General features: G+C 37.7%; 2 protein-coding genes across 6 annotated transcripts in view; one reads left to right on the forward strand and one right to left on the reverse strand.

Moving 5' to 3' along the window:
- Positions 1-10110: 10110 nt before the first annotated feature.
- LOC129278656 (pancreatic lipase-related protein 2-like) lies at positions 10111-14413 on the forward strand. Its single transcript, XM_054914803.2, has 5 exons — positions 10111-10606; positions 11124-11416; positions 12254-12482; positions 13129-13256; positions 13836-14413. Exons 1-5 carry the CDS (start codon positions 10552-10554, stop codon positions 14118-14120), a joined length of 990 nt encoding a protein of 329 aa, XP_054770778.2. The 5' UTR covers positions 10111-10551; the 3' UTR covers positions 14121-14413.
- A 284-nt stretch (positions 14414-14697) lies between these two features.
- Positions 14698-16153, reverse strand: part of LOC129279642 (monocarboxylate transporter 6-like) — a 28050-nt gene continuing 26594 nt past the window's right edge. For all 5 annotated transcript variants that reach the window (XM_064111193.1, XM_054915742.2, XM_064111194.1 and 2 more), the window contains exon 6: positions 14698-15937. In XM_064111193.1, the coding sequence (XP_063967263.1) occupies positions 15789-15937 (149 nt within the window). In that variant the 3' untranslated portion in view covers positions 14698-15788. The remainder of the gene's footprint in view (positions 15938-16153) is intronic.

Consider the following 16153-nt stretch of genomic DNA (forward strand, 5'->3'; position numbering starts at 1 on the left):
ATGTACAGAGACCTGTCTTGCGACTGGTTGCGATAATAATATGGGCCATAAGACTGTTGCAAGACCGATCGCAACGGCTTACAACATTGCACTACCGTTTCATTCGCATGTATGCGACCGTTCCACTCGCAATCCCTCGTGCAACACTCGCATGTGATCGCACGAGCACAATAAGAGTATATGCGACTTACTCGTGCATCGGGGTTTACTGGTTGTTTTGTTGTACGACAGCTGTTGCAACTGTGAAAGCCTCTGTGCGATCTTATGAGATGACTAGCGATTGATGCCTGTTGCAGCCTGTCGCACGACCAAAAGGTCGCAAATGGTCGTACGTCAATTGTGAAAGGGGCTTTATTCATCGAGTTAATATCAACGCTGCACAGAGTCTGCCGGGCCCACGATCAATTGTGCAAAATGAATTTTCGGAATATTTCTATTCTCATATTTCTATTTCGAACAATAAACTATGGATTTTCATTTTCATATATTAGTTACTCAGTCAATATTTTCTAAAACTCATGATTTCCATCAACAGTAGATTAAAGAAAAAGCCTACTTTTAACATTCCATTTACACAAAATGTTCATCAATTCGAATTGTCGAGAAAAAAAGTGGTGATAACAAAAAAATGAAAACACAACATAACACACCATAAGTATGATCTCATGATGTAATACTATGTCCATTCGATGCATTAAAAATTCCTGTTACCCCTAAACGAAAGAGCAAATTAATTAGTTTAATAGACAGATTGAATACATAAATTTTTACTTAACTTTCACTCTCTGTGCACAAACACATATGCCATCTAATGTGTCATACATGTATGTTGAGAAGTGAAAGTTTAGCATGCCTGTATACATCAGAACCCAGAACCATTTTGGAAACGAAATATCTGCACATATCGGCCAACCGGACGCCAGCTGATTGTCTTCCTTTTTTAGAAAACCCAACAAATCCTGCTCGTGTATTTGACAGACGACATTTTTGATATACGAAATTTCCCAATTCTGCGACGGCGCCAAGAATGTGTGAAGTTCTTTCAAACCACTGTCTACGTCAGGTAAAGTTAGTCATGTGACATGCGTGACGCGTATACCTAGCATCAATCCTGCATCTTCCTTATCATATCACGTGATATATTGGTATATCTCATCTTGCTGCTCCCATGTCAATATATCAGAAGTAGTAAATTCCTCGTATTTTGCGGAGAGGATCTTGACATTCATTTCCTTCATAATGTTCACAATCTCTCAAACTCGATCCATTTCCCCAATTCAAATCCATCTTAGATTCTTCTCCGTTCGTTGTTCGCTTTTCATTTCATTCTGTCTGCATGGGCGGGGAATATGGGCTTTTATAATTATGATGTCTTCAAATGATTTATTGAAATTTTCTTTTCGATATTCCTCATTCTTTCTTCATTTCATTGAGTCAAACTCTTTACCCACCCTGACCCAATCCAAACCAATATCCCTGCTCTCTCTCTCTCACACACACACGCACACACACACACCCTCGCACCTACACTCTCCCACACACACATGCTCTCTCTCTCTCTCTCTCCCCCTCTCTCTCTCTTTTTTTTTTTAGTGCGAAGCCTTTCCGTTAAAAATAATGTTCGTCTTGGTTATATTTTTTTCATTTTTTTCGAGTAATATATATAATCATGTAAGAGATATCGATCGAAAAGTTATTTATCCAAGTCTTGCAGGCAATTTTTTTCTCTCTCTTTAATGATAACCATGCAAATAATTCAGTCAATATAATAGCACAAGACCTCCTTAGGTACATGCCGTAGGGCATTCATGATATTAGGGAATAATATATTTATCCATGATTTTTTTTACATCTTCTACACCGATTAAAAAAAGTGTCACTTCTTGAGCGTAGAGGGCGCTGCTTGTTGACTGGTCACTGCAGAAGTTATCATCCGATAATTCTGCCAGTCAGATCGGCGGCAAGGCAAGGTGTCACGCACCTTCCTGTTTACCCATCTGCTCGCAGAGGACACAACCAGCGGCTGGAGGGGACACACGAACAGGAGATTTGTAGCACCTAATTGCCTATCAACTTCACAGCACCCACATACGCCCTTAATCATAAAAGGAAGATCGTGAAGTAGTACATCATTATGATGTTAACCTCTGCTGTTGCAGCTTTCTTGAATGATCAAACTAAAAATAACCGCCCCCGTCCCTTCCTTTGTTTCCTGTTCACTTTTGAAAAAGTTCATTCATACACCATTTAGGCCTACACACTTTGATTTTGTGTGAAATGGGTAATGATGACCAGGATGTGACCATTTACGATTTTCTTTTACACATACATGTATGAATATTGACCCCTACAACATGTTGGACTGCACTTAGCTCTAATTATAGTAGATGATCTAATCTTTTCAAAGGGATCATTTTGTCCCAAATTCCGAATAGGAAAAAGTAGTGTGACCTCCACGTTCTCGGTCATTCATATTTGACTATCCTTTTTATATCTTGTTGTTTTCATTTCCCAATTTTTTATTAGTGTTTTTATATTTTATTTTTCATTATTTTTTTCGTCAAAAAATCCCACTAGCTCATTTTTAATTTCAAGCCATCAATCATATTCATGAATAAAGGCGTTGGTAGTATACCCATTCAAGTTTATCTTTGAAAAGTATGAAGTGCACACGATTTTGATTTACTCTAACATTCTTATATCTCTCCAACGTTGGTTTTTAAGATGGCAATTCATGCCACTGTCTGCAGTTCGTTGTATGGTGGCGTATCTACAGTATCTACGTGATATAATTTCTTTGAACACATCTTTGTGAAAGTTATAAGTGCCGGTAGTATACTGCTCAACATCGCATCCTAATAGAATAAATATCACATTTCGTATAAGTTGTTTTACTTCTACCTCCGCATTGCCTTATACGAAATTGATAATAATCAAACTAAATAAAAAATCTATGATAGGGATGTACATGACTTATAATTCCTGTTTTCACTCGCTTCGCTCTCTTGCATTTAATCGGTAATTTTGCACTGCATAAAAATGCCTCTCCAACAAAATGATGTTATCGAATACGCGCAACGAATATTTTACACTTCCTTTCCCCTACCTACACTCTTTGAAAAAGTTGCCTTGAATAAAATACAATTTATTGCATGATAAGCTTTGCATTATTCATAAGGCAAGGATCTATTTCTGTGTATTTTTTTCCATATACACCCTCTTTGTCATTATTCTGTCATTTTCCTCAGTTTGATTCTAATTTCCATCATTTGTTTTAGCGCAACGATGGTTTGTTCTAAAAAATAGGCACTCGTAGTCAAATAAAATTACAACTGTCAAAAGGAATCTTCTTATTCCTGGAAGATCCCTTAGTATATATGTCATTTATAGGGTACAGTATCTCATCAAGTATCCTTCAACTATATCAAAATATAGTCATGGTAGTTATTTGACGTTTAGCACGAGCTTGATTGATTATGATCGCTGCTGCATTGATTTGACAATTATTCTGCGGAAGGCCGCAGTCGACACATTTACGTTAATCAGCTAGGCTACATCAGGAAATGGTTTCAACCAACAATATTTGCATTTTTTATTATGTTAGAAAAAAAAATCATCACGGCATTGTTCTTTTCAACTTAAGGAAATGTGGGGACATTTCGTGCTGCCGGTGGGAATGCATTTTTCATTAAGACAACCATGACAGCGCGGGGCAGATGGGTCCACTACTGTGTAGCTGATGTGATAATATCTCAATGATCAGAGAAAGTATGTTTTCATATCTAAACGGATCGGAAGATGAAATGCAAATGACATGAAGTGCACAGTAAAAACATTATTTAATCATATCTATACAACGTTGTTTACTATGTGCATATTACAGTAGTCGTTTAAACGGTTTAAACAAGTGTTTAAAATCCTAATAAATGACATCGTTCAATTTGTTATATTTGATTCTCATTAAATTAGGCATTATTTTTTAAACTATCAAACAAATACTGTAAGGTTCGTATAGCAAACATTGTTTTATGATTTTGTTTAAACAACATTTTTTTTACTGTGTGAATCGTCACACTAGTTGCGTCATGAAGATGAATGAGTCAGATGTCAATCACAGGATATGATGATATAAACATTTCATAACCATTGCTACTTTTTATACTCAAAGTAGGGTCCATGCTCAAACCAAGTCATGAAGGTCATGTTGATTATACATATTGCAGGGCCCGGAAGGCATCGGGTTTATTATTCAGTTTTGTCCAAGGGTAAATGCAATAAAGAGATGGCCTGGCCCTTCAAAGTGATTGACTTGTTTTCACCTATCATTCATTCTAATTAATCAGTTAAATCAGACGTTAATGCGGGATATTAAGGTGTTGTGGTTTTGGTTCCTAATGACTGCAGGCTATAGAGATGTTAAAATCATGACATGTCATGGTCAACAATTCATATACATTTTTAATACATTTTTTCGACAAAGCGTAACAAAATGTCCTTACATCCGTCTAGCAAATAGACAAATATTAGCAGCGGAATATGACAAGGTCTTAATTCATTACAATAATTTCATACTTCCACGCAAAGTTCGCAATTGACTATTCCAAGCAATCGCAGCGTTCGAAGGGTGGTGGTGTGAGAAATGTATTTTCTTTCTTTAAAATCATTTGCTTTTGACGCCCTCTGTTTCTATTTATTTTTCTGTTTATGGTAACTCCCGTAGGAACTCGGACAGCATTTTTGCTGGTAAACGCCAAGCTGGTATATAACCAATTACCTAGGAAACATTTTACCTCTTGGTTAATCAGTCATAGTGGCTGACTTTATAGACGACAGATATTGGGGCTTTTCATTAAAGTAGAGACAATGGTAGAGTGGGGATTCGAACTCACAACCTTGCGTTTATGAGTCCAATGCTCTAACCACTCGACCACACGACCCAACAGACACCCTCTTCAGGGGTATCTGTTATATATTATTTTGCAATCGACAGACAATGAATACATTTTATCTTTCTTGAGTTCAGACAACCCCAAAACAAGAGTCCTTATTTTGACAGTGAAATAGAAAAACCAAGTACTAATTATATATCATTCTTGATATATTCTGTTTTCTGCTATGCATTCATAACATGATAAAGAAAATAGACAATTTTTTGTTGTTGTAAAAACGTGGGAAAAGTAACAAAGTATAATGAGTTGGGAGGGAAACGTTGTTAATAAAAAAAAATGTTGAACATCTTTAGTCTGACAACTAGTATCCTTGATACTTTTATATAATTCTTGTGCGCGGGAATTATTTGCCATGTCTGGCAGTTTGATGTTTAATGACGACGTTATTTTCCTTAAAGGTCAAAGTCCACCCCAGAAAATTGTTGATTTTAATTGATAGAGAAAAGTTTCGCCTATTTTTTCCACAAAACAGTTGTATGCATAACTCAGTGTTATGCAAATGAAAGAGGTGATGATGTCCCTCACTCAGTATTTCTTTTGTTTCTTTATTGTTTGAATAATACAATATTTCAATTTTTACAGAATTGACAATAAGGACCATTTTAACTTTAACAATAAACTGTTAAAACAATGGTAATTCCTTAAGTTCAGGGAGGAATAAAATTTAGGTTCACATGTCTATTGACAATGAGTGGGTGACGTCAGTCTCATTTGCATACCGACCATGATGTGCATATAACTGTTTTGTGAAATTAAGCGAAACTTTAAAATGTCATAACTTTCTCATTTTACATCCGATTTTGATGAAATTTTCAGTGTTATGCTTGTTGGAAATTTCTTACTTTATTTTATTTATTCATTTTTACTTTTTGTTGGGGTGGACTTGTCCTTTAAGAAATTGGGATGAATAAATACTTCTGCGATGCCTAGTCGCAGAAAAAAAATGTTATTTCGTAGCATCAATCTAGCGGACAGTGGCGTCCGCCCCGGGCTAGAGTATGGCAACAGTTCAACCTTGGTACTAAAGGCTTGGTCCCACTGTACTTACGGATGCAGAGATACAACGGAAATACGTGCCACAAACGCTCTATATCCATCGAGCATCAGTCCACTGTGTTTTAATTGTTCGCCCATTTTGTCCACTGTCTGGAGCGGATGACAATGGATGGAGCCGCCTCGAAATTTTCCTTTTCTGCTGTATCAGTTATGAATACGTTTTGTGCCCGTCGGCCAGTCGGACCAGGCCTTAATTGTAGACAGATGAAAACAATTTATCAATAAATAATGAACACTCGTTGTTCACCGTTTCTGGATTTATAATTAAACATTTCGAAGAAAATGGGTCAAACTGGTGATTTATACGGGATGTTATCCTCATTTTTTTTCATCGAATTGTTTGAGGTATCAAAATAAAATGAATATCTATATATTTGCATTAATGAAAACAATTACAAACCACAATGAACTGCTATATATGTCTATTTCTAATTCTTCGGTCAGGAAAATACTGGAAAATAATTTTTAAACATAATAGGGGCATGAGACAGAGAGATAGAAGGAGGAGAGAGAGAAGAGAGAGGGTGGACGGAAAGGTAGAAATAGGGTAGCTGATTTGAGAAAGAGACATCTAGGTAAAATATTAAGAGCGGTAAAGGTGGCGAAAGATTGGGGGCGACGAATGTATGATAAGTGCAATTGTGATAAATGGATTATATGTGAAGTGTTACTATGGCAACATAATTCAAATGAACGAAAGGGCTTGCTTTTACATGTTTCCTTAGCCCTTAAAAAGTCACTGAGGCTTACTGAAAAAAAAGTTTGATACAAAATAAGGATTATATTTTGTTATGACGCATTTTATAAACATTTATAACTGAAAGTGACACATTCGGGTAAATTTTCCACCTCGATTGCAAATGATAATGTCATATCCCCACTTGTTCTTTTGTATTTTATTAGGTTGATTCGAAAATTTTCTACCAAGAACTAAAACAGTGGGATGGACAACTGATTAAGTGCATTGGTTATTTCTTGCAGCAACTTAATTCATCATAATGGAAACACATTATTTACACATTTATGTAACAATTATGATTTCATGTAATAACATGTAAAGGGGAAAGTGGGGATGTGACATCAGCCCACCTAATGAATATTCATGAATAATATAAGGAATGGAAGGAATGACATGATATATTTATTTGTCGAAAGATAAACTTATTGCATTTAATGATTTTTTTCTGACATATTATAGTTTGATTAATATATGTTTCACACTGCACCCCTTGTATAGAAACGATTTATCTTGCCTTAATAGGATCAAAGTATTGACGTGAATCGGAACATACAATTACTTGCAATATAAAATATGACACGATTTTATAATAACAATATTAATAATAGGCATTTATATAGCGCCATCTATCTAGAAATATTCTATTCCGAGGCGCATTATTTATCATTATTACCCCGGCTTTAGCTCGAGCTGCCTTTCAGCGCTCGGTGCATTCAAGGAATTAATCCTGCCGGGTACCCATTCACCTCACCTGGGTTGAGTGCAGCACAATATAGATAATTTTTTTGCTGAAGGAAATTACTCCATGGCTGGGATTCGAACCCACGACCCTCTGTTTCAAAGTCAGAAGACTAATCCACTGGGCCACAACGCGACCGTGTTTCTATTGGAAAATCCAATTCTTTTAATCGACTGCCTCAAGGCATCCACATGATCTAGTTTAACATATTAATTGTTAAACTAGATCATATGGGTGCTTCAAGACCTTAGCGTGTTCAACTAAATCATACAAGTTAAAGCTGTTGATTATAATAAAAAGAAAGTATTCCAATAAATTACATAAAGGTAATTATAAAAAGAAATCATGTGCTTTGGCCAGACCTCTAACCCCACCAAAATCACCCCTCCCACTCTTTATCCTCCCCTCCCCCTCTCTCTCCTCCCGTCACCCTCTCAATCTTCTCTTTCTTTCCCTCCTTCCCCCTCTCTTTCATATCCCTTCCCTTCGTTTATGAAGATGATCACTGAGACAGTAAATTATCAACAGGCCGACTTCGTCATATCACGACAGGGGGCGCTATACCATTTAGGAATCTACGTGTCAGATCATGCAGCTCAAAAATCATGACAACGGTCCTTACTCAATTCAATTTAACATTTATTTTCTTCCGATTGACATTTCATCAGTTTTTCATGTAGAATAAACGAATCAATAATATCATGAATGTACAAAATAGTGGATGTAAAATACAATATGTAACTTGTGTACATGGAAGAGGGCGTAAAAACCAAGAAAGCAGGTGCCTGTGTCGGAATACGCCTGTAAAACTATATGACTAAACAATTTAAAAAGAAAGGGCTAAGAGAAAAGAAAAGAGCAGAGAGACGAGCAAGCAAGTAAGAAGTAAGAACGGGCATGAAATACTGCACCCAGATATACATGTCATGGCAAGGGCCCTATATTTCTAATACGTAAATTATACTCCTGTATTTGGCAGTGTTTAGGATACATTAAATATTGCGGAAATCGTTTGACTCCTTCCTTAGATCGGCAATAAAGACTGTTTGCCTAAAGTCTGGACCTAGATTAGGGCAGAAATGAAATCGGATTGAATATGACATGTGCGGAGGAATGCACTAGGTACGACGTCAAAGGTTGAGTATTTGGTAGGAAGTTTACAGTGCCACCAACTTTTCAGATAATCATCTTGTTTATGTCTACATCCCGTTTTGATAATGAATTCAGATGACGAGATCCAAGACCTTGTCATCTGATCCTTTTCCAAGGATTGTAGACATGACAAGATGATTATCTGAACATGTGGTGGTAATTTTAAGTTAGCCGGACTTCGATACAATTGCAATCTGTTTCTATTTTCATACTTGCACGAAAGTTCTGTGTCCAGAGGCCTGTTAAAGGACAAGTCCACCCCAACAAAAACTTGATTTGAATAAAAAGAGATAAATTCAACAAGCATAACACTGAAAAATTCATCAAAATCGGATGTAAAATAAGAAAGTTATGACATTTTAAAGTTTCGCTTCATTTCACAAAACAGTTATATGCACATCTCGGTCAGTATGCAAATGAGAGAACTGATGACATCACTCACTCACTATTTCTTTTGTATTTCATTATATGAAATATGAAATATTTTGATTTTATTGTCATTGTCATGTGAAATGAAGATTCATTCCTCCCTGAACACGTGGAATTCCATTATTTTAACATTTTGTGGTTCAGGCAAGGAGGTCCTAATCGTCAAATTCGTAAAAATTGAAATATTGTATAATTCAAACAATAAAAACAAAAGAAATAGTGAGTGAGAGACATCATCGACTCTCTCAATTGGATGTAACTGGCTCGTTCATATAACTATTTTGTTAAAAATAAGCGAAACTTTGAAATGTCATAACTTTCTTATTTTACATCCGATTTTGATGAAATTTTCAGCATTGTGCTTGTCTGATTTTTCTCTATTGATTCGAATCAACATTTTTCTGAGGTGGACTTGACCTTTAAACATACAGTTGCAGTTTGGGGTAACTCTGACACTATCAGACTATGGCAACTTTTATTCGAACCGTGATTATGATTAGCTGTTGAGCGCTCTCGTGTCTGTTAAGCCAACGCAGAATTTGTCGAAGAAACTCGACACTGCTCAGGAGCGAAGCGACCAAGCTTGTCACTGGGGCACCGGGGTGCTTTTGCATTTGCATTCTTAAAAGTGAATTCAAAATTTTCTGGAATGCACCCCCCCCCCCCCCTGCCGTGTACGGTGATGGTTGCCGTGATGACAAAATTAACATATATTATACGGTCTTTGGTTGCAACTCTTAAATGAAACAAATATGCTAGACAGGATGTTCACTGTTTTAGCTGTCAATATATCGAGTACCTTCAAAGTCATGAAAAAATGAATTGGACAGGGGCCTCTTTTCCAGTTCTTCCTTTCCAGTAACCATGAAGAATACTTGAATTAAAAATCGGATTATTTTCTCTGAACTAATCTTAAAAACCAACTAACTGGTTTATATATATAGGGACAAATAAGTGTAACACCTGTCACGATCCCATACGAATGATACTTGGAAAGGGTGTTGGGGATAAAGTTACCCCTATATGATTGTAAGAAGTATAATATTGCAGATTTAATTAATGCTACAAACTACGATGGGCCTACATCTTTTCCAGCCCATTGGAAACCAAATCTCTCATGTTCTAATTACCAGGGATATAACCACGTGAACTTGCAGCACTATTATTGACTATCGTTTATATTTCGATTTCATCACATTCTACCACAAATTCAAGTATCGTTTTTACATTGTGTAAATTTTTACTGTAATTTTGCTGATTTACATCCGACCAGGTAATCCATGGCCAAACCTAAAGAAACTGCCTCTCATCGTTCCTTTTTTGTATTAAATAGTTTTACCAATTATCGAAAGGAACGCTACCTTCGCCCCGCCCTATTTTCCAAAAATACTAATTTCCCCCTTTTCCAATATATCGGGATTACATAAAACCTATTAAAGCCTATCGAATAATTCATTTGCGTTCTCGAGAACTCAGGAGAAGTCGAGATGATGTTAGCCTCCCTCTTTATAGCTGCTTTGGTGTCGTTGGCCCTCATTAAAGGTAAAAAAATCATAATATGCATGTTAACCCACTTATCAATTAGCTTTGTTGAAAGAGAAGTGCGCAAATGTTAGAAGATAACTCTTCTAAGGCAAGGTATGGATGTACATTATGTACACTATTATTATGATAATAATAACACTTTATGACAAGAAAACATAGTTTCTTCTCATTTAATGAAGCAACTGGCGACTAATTAATTAATTGATTGATTTCGGATAAAAGATTTGGTGACATGATCTCGACATGAAATGGGTAAAAATGCCCACCCATTATTAACCAAATTATAGATAAGTGGACTTACTATATTGGTTAAATGTTCATCGTTCTCAAAGTACGCCTATGAGAAATACAATCGAATTTTGTTTTAAAAAAACACAGATTGGATTTATCCATTGCCAAATGTTCTTAGACCAACTGAGGAAAGTTTAAAATTCAATCAAGTTTTGTGTGATTTGCATGCTTCTTACTACTTTGTACATATTATATGCGTTTATTTTGATAAATTTACATGAAGATGGCAAAGCCGATTCTGTGACGTACGGTGATCTTGGAACCTTTGAGTATGGCAATGGCGCCCCCATCTGCCATCACTTCCGTCCAGAAAGCCCCGATTCGATCGTGATTAGGTACTGGCTGTACACGAACAACAACAGGAATTACGGCCAGCAATTAGACCGTACGTCTTCTTCCTCGATCACCAGATCGTCTTTCTCGGCAAGCCGAGATACGAAGTTTGTCATCCATGGATATACGGACGAGTACACGTCTGGCTGGGCTATGGACATGAAGGACGCCCTCTTGACCGAGGTACAAATTATTCTTTTCGTCATATCCTTCTTCTTTTTCTTCATCTTTTCCTTCTTGTACGGATTCATCTTCATCTTTTTCTTCATCCTTATCTTCTTCTTCGTCTCCATCTTCTTCTTTTTCTGCGGATTCTTCTCCATCTTCTTCTTTTCCCTGCTCTTCTTCCTCTTCTACCGTAACGTCTTCTTCTTCTTCATCATCTTATACTCAATACTCTTATACTTGTGTAGGTTAACGAGTAAATGAATGAATTTTTAGAAATGTGCTCAAGGCAAAATAATTTCAAAGGTGCACGATCCCCGAATTCAGAGGGCGCTGTTAGACAAACGTCCGCGCTGCGGACACCAATACTATCGTGGTTACAATTGATGCGCACGCAGTTGAAATGATCGGAATGCTCAAACTCAGTTCGCGTATGCTTCGTCTGCTGTTCGAAGATCTTGGCAGGTTGGCTCCGCCTCCTCATGCTGTATGAAATGACGTCAGCAGATGTCTGGGCCAATGCCGATGCAGCCAAAAGCAGTGCAGTGTACTGATGAGCACGTGCTGCGCGACTGGCTGATGATTGACAACTACATGAAAATTACGTCGATGATCTTCATAATGAAATACAAATGGCGGCGAGTACAGAAGAGCGCCGGGGATCCCGCCCTTTTAAATTGTTTTGTGATTAATTTATTTACTTATTTTATAAGTTAGAAACTAACTTAATAAATCAGTAAACTACAGTTCATGGTAAAAATAAGTATAGGGTCTGAGGACATGCAGGTCAAGCTGAGATAAAGTTTTGCTAACAAAACAAATATATTCTGTGTTCCCATGGTTTCCCTCGAATAGAACACCAATGTTATAATGGTGGACTGGAAAGAGGGTGCCGGGCGTCTCAACTACGCCCAGAGCCGAGCCAACACCCGGGTAGTCGGTCGAGACATTGGAAAGCTCATAGAGAAACTCAGGTCAACAATGGGGGCGTCCTACGGCAGCATGCACATCATCGGGCACAGTCTGGGGGCGCACACCGCCGGGTATGCTGGCGAGGCTAGGTCTGGTGTCGGCAGAATTTCAGGTGGGCAATCGATCATAGAGGAGAAAACCTGGGAGTACTCGCTCCACGGTTCATGACGGGTTCAAGAAAAATGCATTGTCAAAGGCATTTTTTGACAGTAAACAACCAAAGTCTTTGTCGAAAATTGGTGAATCAAAACGGTAGTTCCGTCCTGGACCAACGACATATTTGCAATTTTTCGTCAGCTCCTAAACCGAGGATGAAACTGCTGTTCCAGTATACCAACTTCCGACAAAACCTCACAGCTGTTCATTGTCATTCGACGGCATTTTCAATACATTTATTATGTTCTTGAATCCGTCGTGCGTCTCGGAGCAAGAAAAACTCCCTCATTATTCTAGACCAAAAATATATGTTACGGGACAGACCATCCTTCGTTTCGGTGTCGGATTTGATGGTGGAATTGAGCATTCACTTCGGAGGCGTCGGGTTTGAATCCTTACTTCACTTGTTAGCTGATCCATTTTCGACTCAGACTCTGCAGTCCGATTTAACATGGTTTTGACCTGTATTTTCAATACTATACTGAATTCTTGAATTCGTTCTTTGTCCCCGGGCGAAGAATCGTTAATGTCGAATTCGGATGTGACGGTAACTTTGTGAGCCGATAATTAAATCATCATCGTTACTCTCATGTATTATTTAGGTTTAGACCCAGCAGGACCAGAATTTGTAGGTTACGAGATAGAATGTAAGCTGGATCCTTCGGATGCATCTTTTGTTGACGCTATACATTCAGATGGAGGGGCTACCGGCGCAGGGCTCATGGAGCAGGTAAGGGTGTCGGTGATGATGATGGCGTTGTGATGGTGATAGTGAAGATGATGATGATGATGGTGGTGGTGGTGATGATGATGACGATGATGAGGATGATCATGGTGATGTTGATGATGATGATGATGTTGATGTTGAAGATAATAATGATGATGGTGATACATGTAATAATGATGATCAAGACGAAGATGATAATAAATAGGATTAGGATGATGATAGCGGAGGTAATTATAGTGGTGGTGGGGGTGGTGACAATGACAGCGCTGATGGCACTTTGAGAATAAAACTGCTTTCAAATTACAAAACTGATGATCAATTACATGATCAATATTGAACTAATGCTCCTGATGATATCGACAATGATTGGGTCATGGCAATGACAATACTTATGATGAACAGCTTAATCCATAATTCCTTCTCAATTGTAACCCAGTATTTGATACAGCGCGTCTGTCATGTGGTTACAGAGTACTTCCCAATTTTATCCACCAGGTTCACAAAGATATTAAGACGACTTGTTGCATCAATATTATCGCTTGACCAGTCTTATGAAGTATATATTCCAATCCTCTATTTCAGCTTGGTCATCAGGATTTCTACCCCAACGAGGGGATAAGTCAACCAGGATGCGAGGGTACATCACTCATTGAAGCGTGCGACCACATGAGGGCTATCCACCTTTACACCGAGAGCATCACCTCAAGCTGCAACTTCAGCCCATCCAAGAAGTGCAGCACATGGTCGAGCTATCCCAACTGCCCCAGCTGCGGTACCTGCCCCGAGATGGGCTACTGGGCCAACAAGGGCCGGGGGAGCGGGGCATTCTTCATTGATACGAACGGACAAAGCCCCTTCTGCATGTAAAATCTCTTCTTTCAAATGGATAACATATAAATTGAAAATTAAAAAAAAAGTTTTCAACAACAACGCAGAAAACCGAGAATCTCCGGACCGGGCAAATGTCCAAAAGTGGATTTCACAAGTCACATGTTTGGATAGATATGACTAGTATTTTATAATCAACACTTCAAAGTGTCGTTCTTGGAATATTTCCTTATGCATTGAACTATATATGCATCCATATCAGGGCAAGCATTCGATTGAATTTCTGAAGATTGTTATGGTTATGCCATTAAATACTTCCGAGAATAATCAAATGCATAGTGTTCGATTTGTTTCCTATGTTAAGACCAGAGGAAGATGATATCCAACTGATACTGTCCGACTTGATGTTTAATGAATACATTGTTTTAAAGAAAGGATGGGGAAAGTATCGTCCGTTATGAAATAAAAAGTATAGAAAAAAATATTTCTAACCATATCAGACGTCTGAGAAAAGCTACATTAATGAGATTTTCCGACGGGTCAATAAAATATCAAATTAAAATAGAAAAACTATTTGATGAAAATCTACCCACAGACACAATAATAACATGAATCATTATTTTGAAATTGGTTTAATATCAGTATCACACTGGATATTATTATTGCATGTTATTGATAGTTTAGAAATGAGACAGACTCAGACCGGCCCCTAATACACCGGATTTCCTAAGATGTCTCGGGGCGCCCCGAGACCAGTCTCGGGGAGGTTTCTAATCCGGTGTCAAAAATTTAGGTCAACTTTTGGAAACCAGTCTCGGGGCGCCCCAAGATTGAAATTCCAGTGTAACAGGGGTCTTATGTTTCACAAATCAATGAATATTGCTCAGTAAATGGTAAGTAAGAGCCAAACAAACAAATTGCAAGGAACCATGATCAAGGGTTCTAAGTGCTCATCCATGTCAGCACTATTGGCATTAATATTTCTTCCGAAAAAAAAATCTTCAAACCTATAATTGCCCCCTGTATGCCAGACCCACATAGAATAAGATAAGAGTTGGTAATACTTTGCATATCTTGATTGGGCTGGTAAGACCACGTACATGTTTATCAAACCTTTGATAATTTTGAGGGCAGCTTAGAAAAGAAGGCTGTATTTTAGAAGTATGACAATGGTGAGGAAGCTCATTGTCTGAAAACATTATCTTGATACCTGTCAAGAACTATTTCTAAGCAAAAGAAGGCTGTAAGCCATGTTGTCACTCTAAAATAAAGCTAATTCTGAACTATTATCGAAATATTTCAATTCTGAGATACAAGGTTTTAAGCGCATAGAGAGTCTTTTGACTACTATGCGCTATATAAATTTCAAATATTATTATTAACAGCCCAGAGACGATTCACGGTAATATAAGGTTAAAATGCGGACTATACACGTCACCATCAAAAACAAATATGCAGCGATATCCAGGCCAATTGTATTTGGCAAACGATTACAGCATTGTAATTAACCACAACTAGCGTACGTAATCACAAGACCACGCATACCCCGTGGGACTGAACTGAATCAGACCAAAGACAGACAAAACATCTTGGGCTCGGGAGAGTTCGCGAGTTAGATTAGATTATCATAGGGCAAAATCGTTTCAAATGTTTAACGGAGCTTTTAAAGCGCTGACTTTTAAAGTTCATCCACATGTATTCTCGTAATTAGAGACGTTGTTCAGCCACTTTGTGATGCTGTCTAGAACATCGTCTGGTGATTATAAGAAGGACACCAAGAATGTGTGCAAGAGCAGCGATGCCTCCAAGAACCAAGAAAACCGTCTCAAAACTCCCGGTGTAGTCGAAGAGAAATCCTGGATTGAAAAAAAAATATGATGATACAATAATTAAATTTCTGTATGTAATTTGCAACCTTTGAAAATATGTAAATGTTTTCACCCGTTCCATGACTAGGTTTGTACTTGATAACTGACCCGACAAATATACTGCAAATGGACAAGTAAGGGGAGTGTCAACACTTTGAAGTGATTGATTTGAATTGCGTTTTGAAAGAGAAAAACGACCGCTGA

This window comes from Lytechinus pictus, chromosome 16 (genome assembly GCF_037042905.1).
Source record: "Lytechinus pictus isolate F3 Inbred chromosome 16, Lp3.0, whole genome shotgun sequence".
NCBI lineage: Eukaryota > Metazoa > Echinodermata > Echinoidea > Temnopleuroida > Toxopneustidae > Lytechinus > Lytechinus pictus.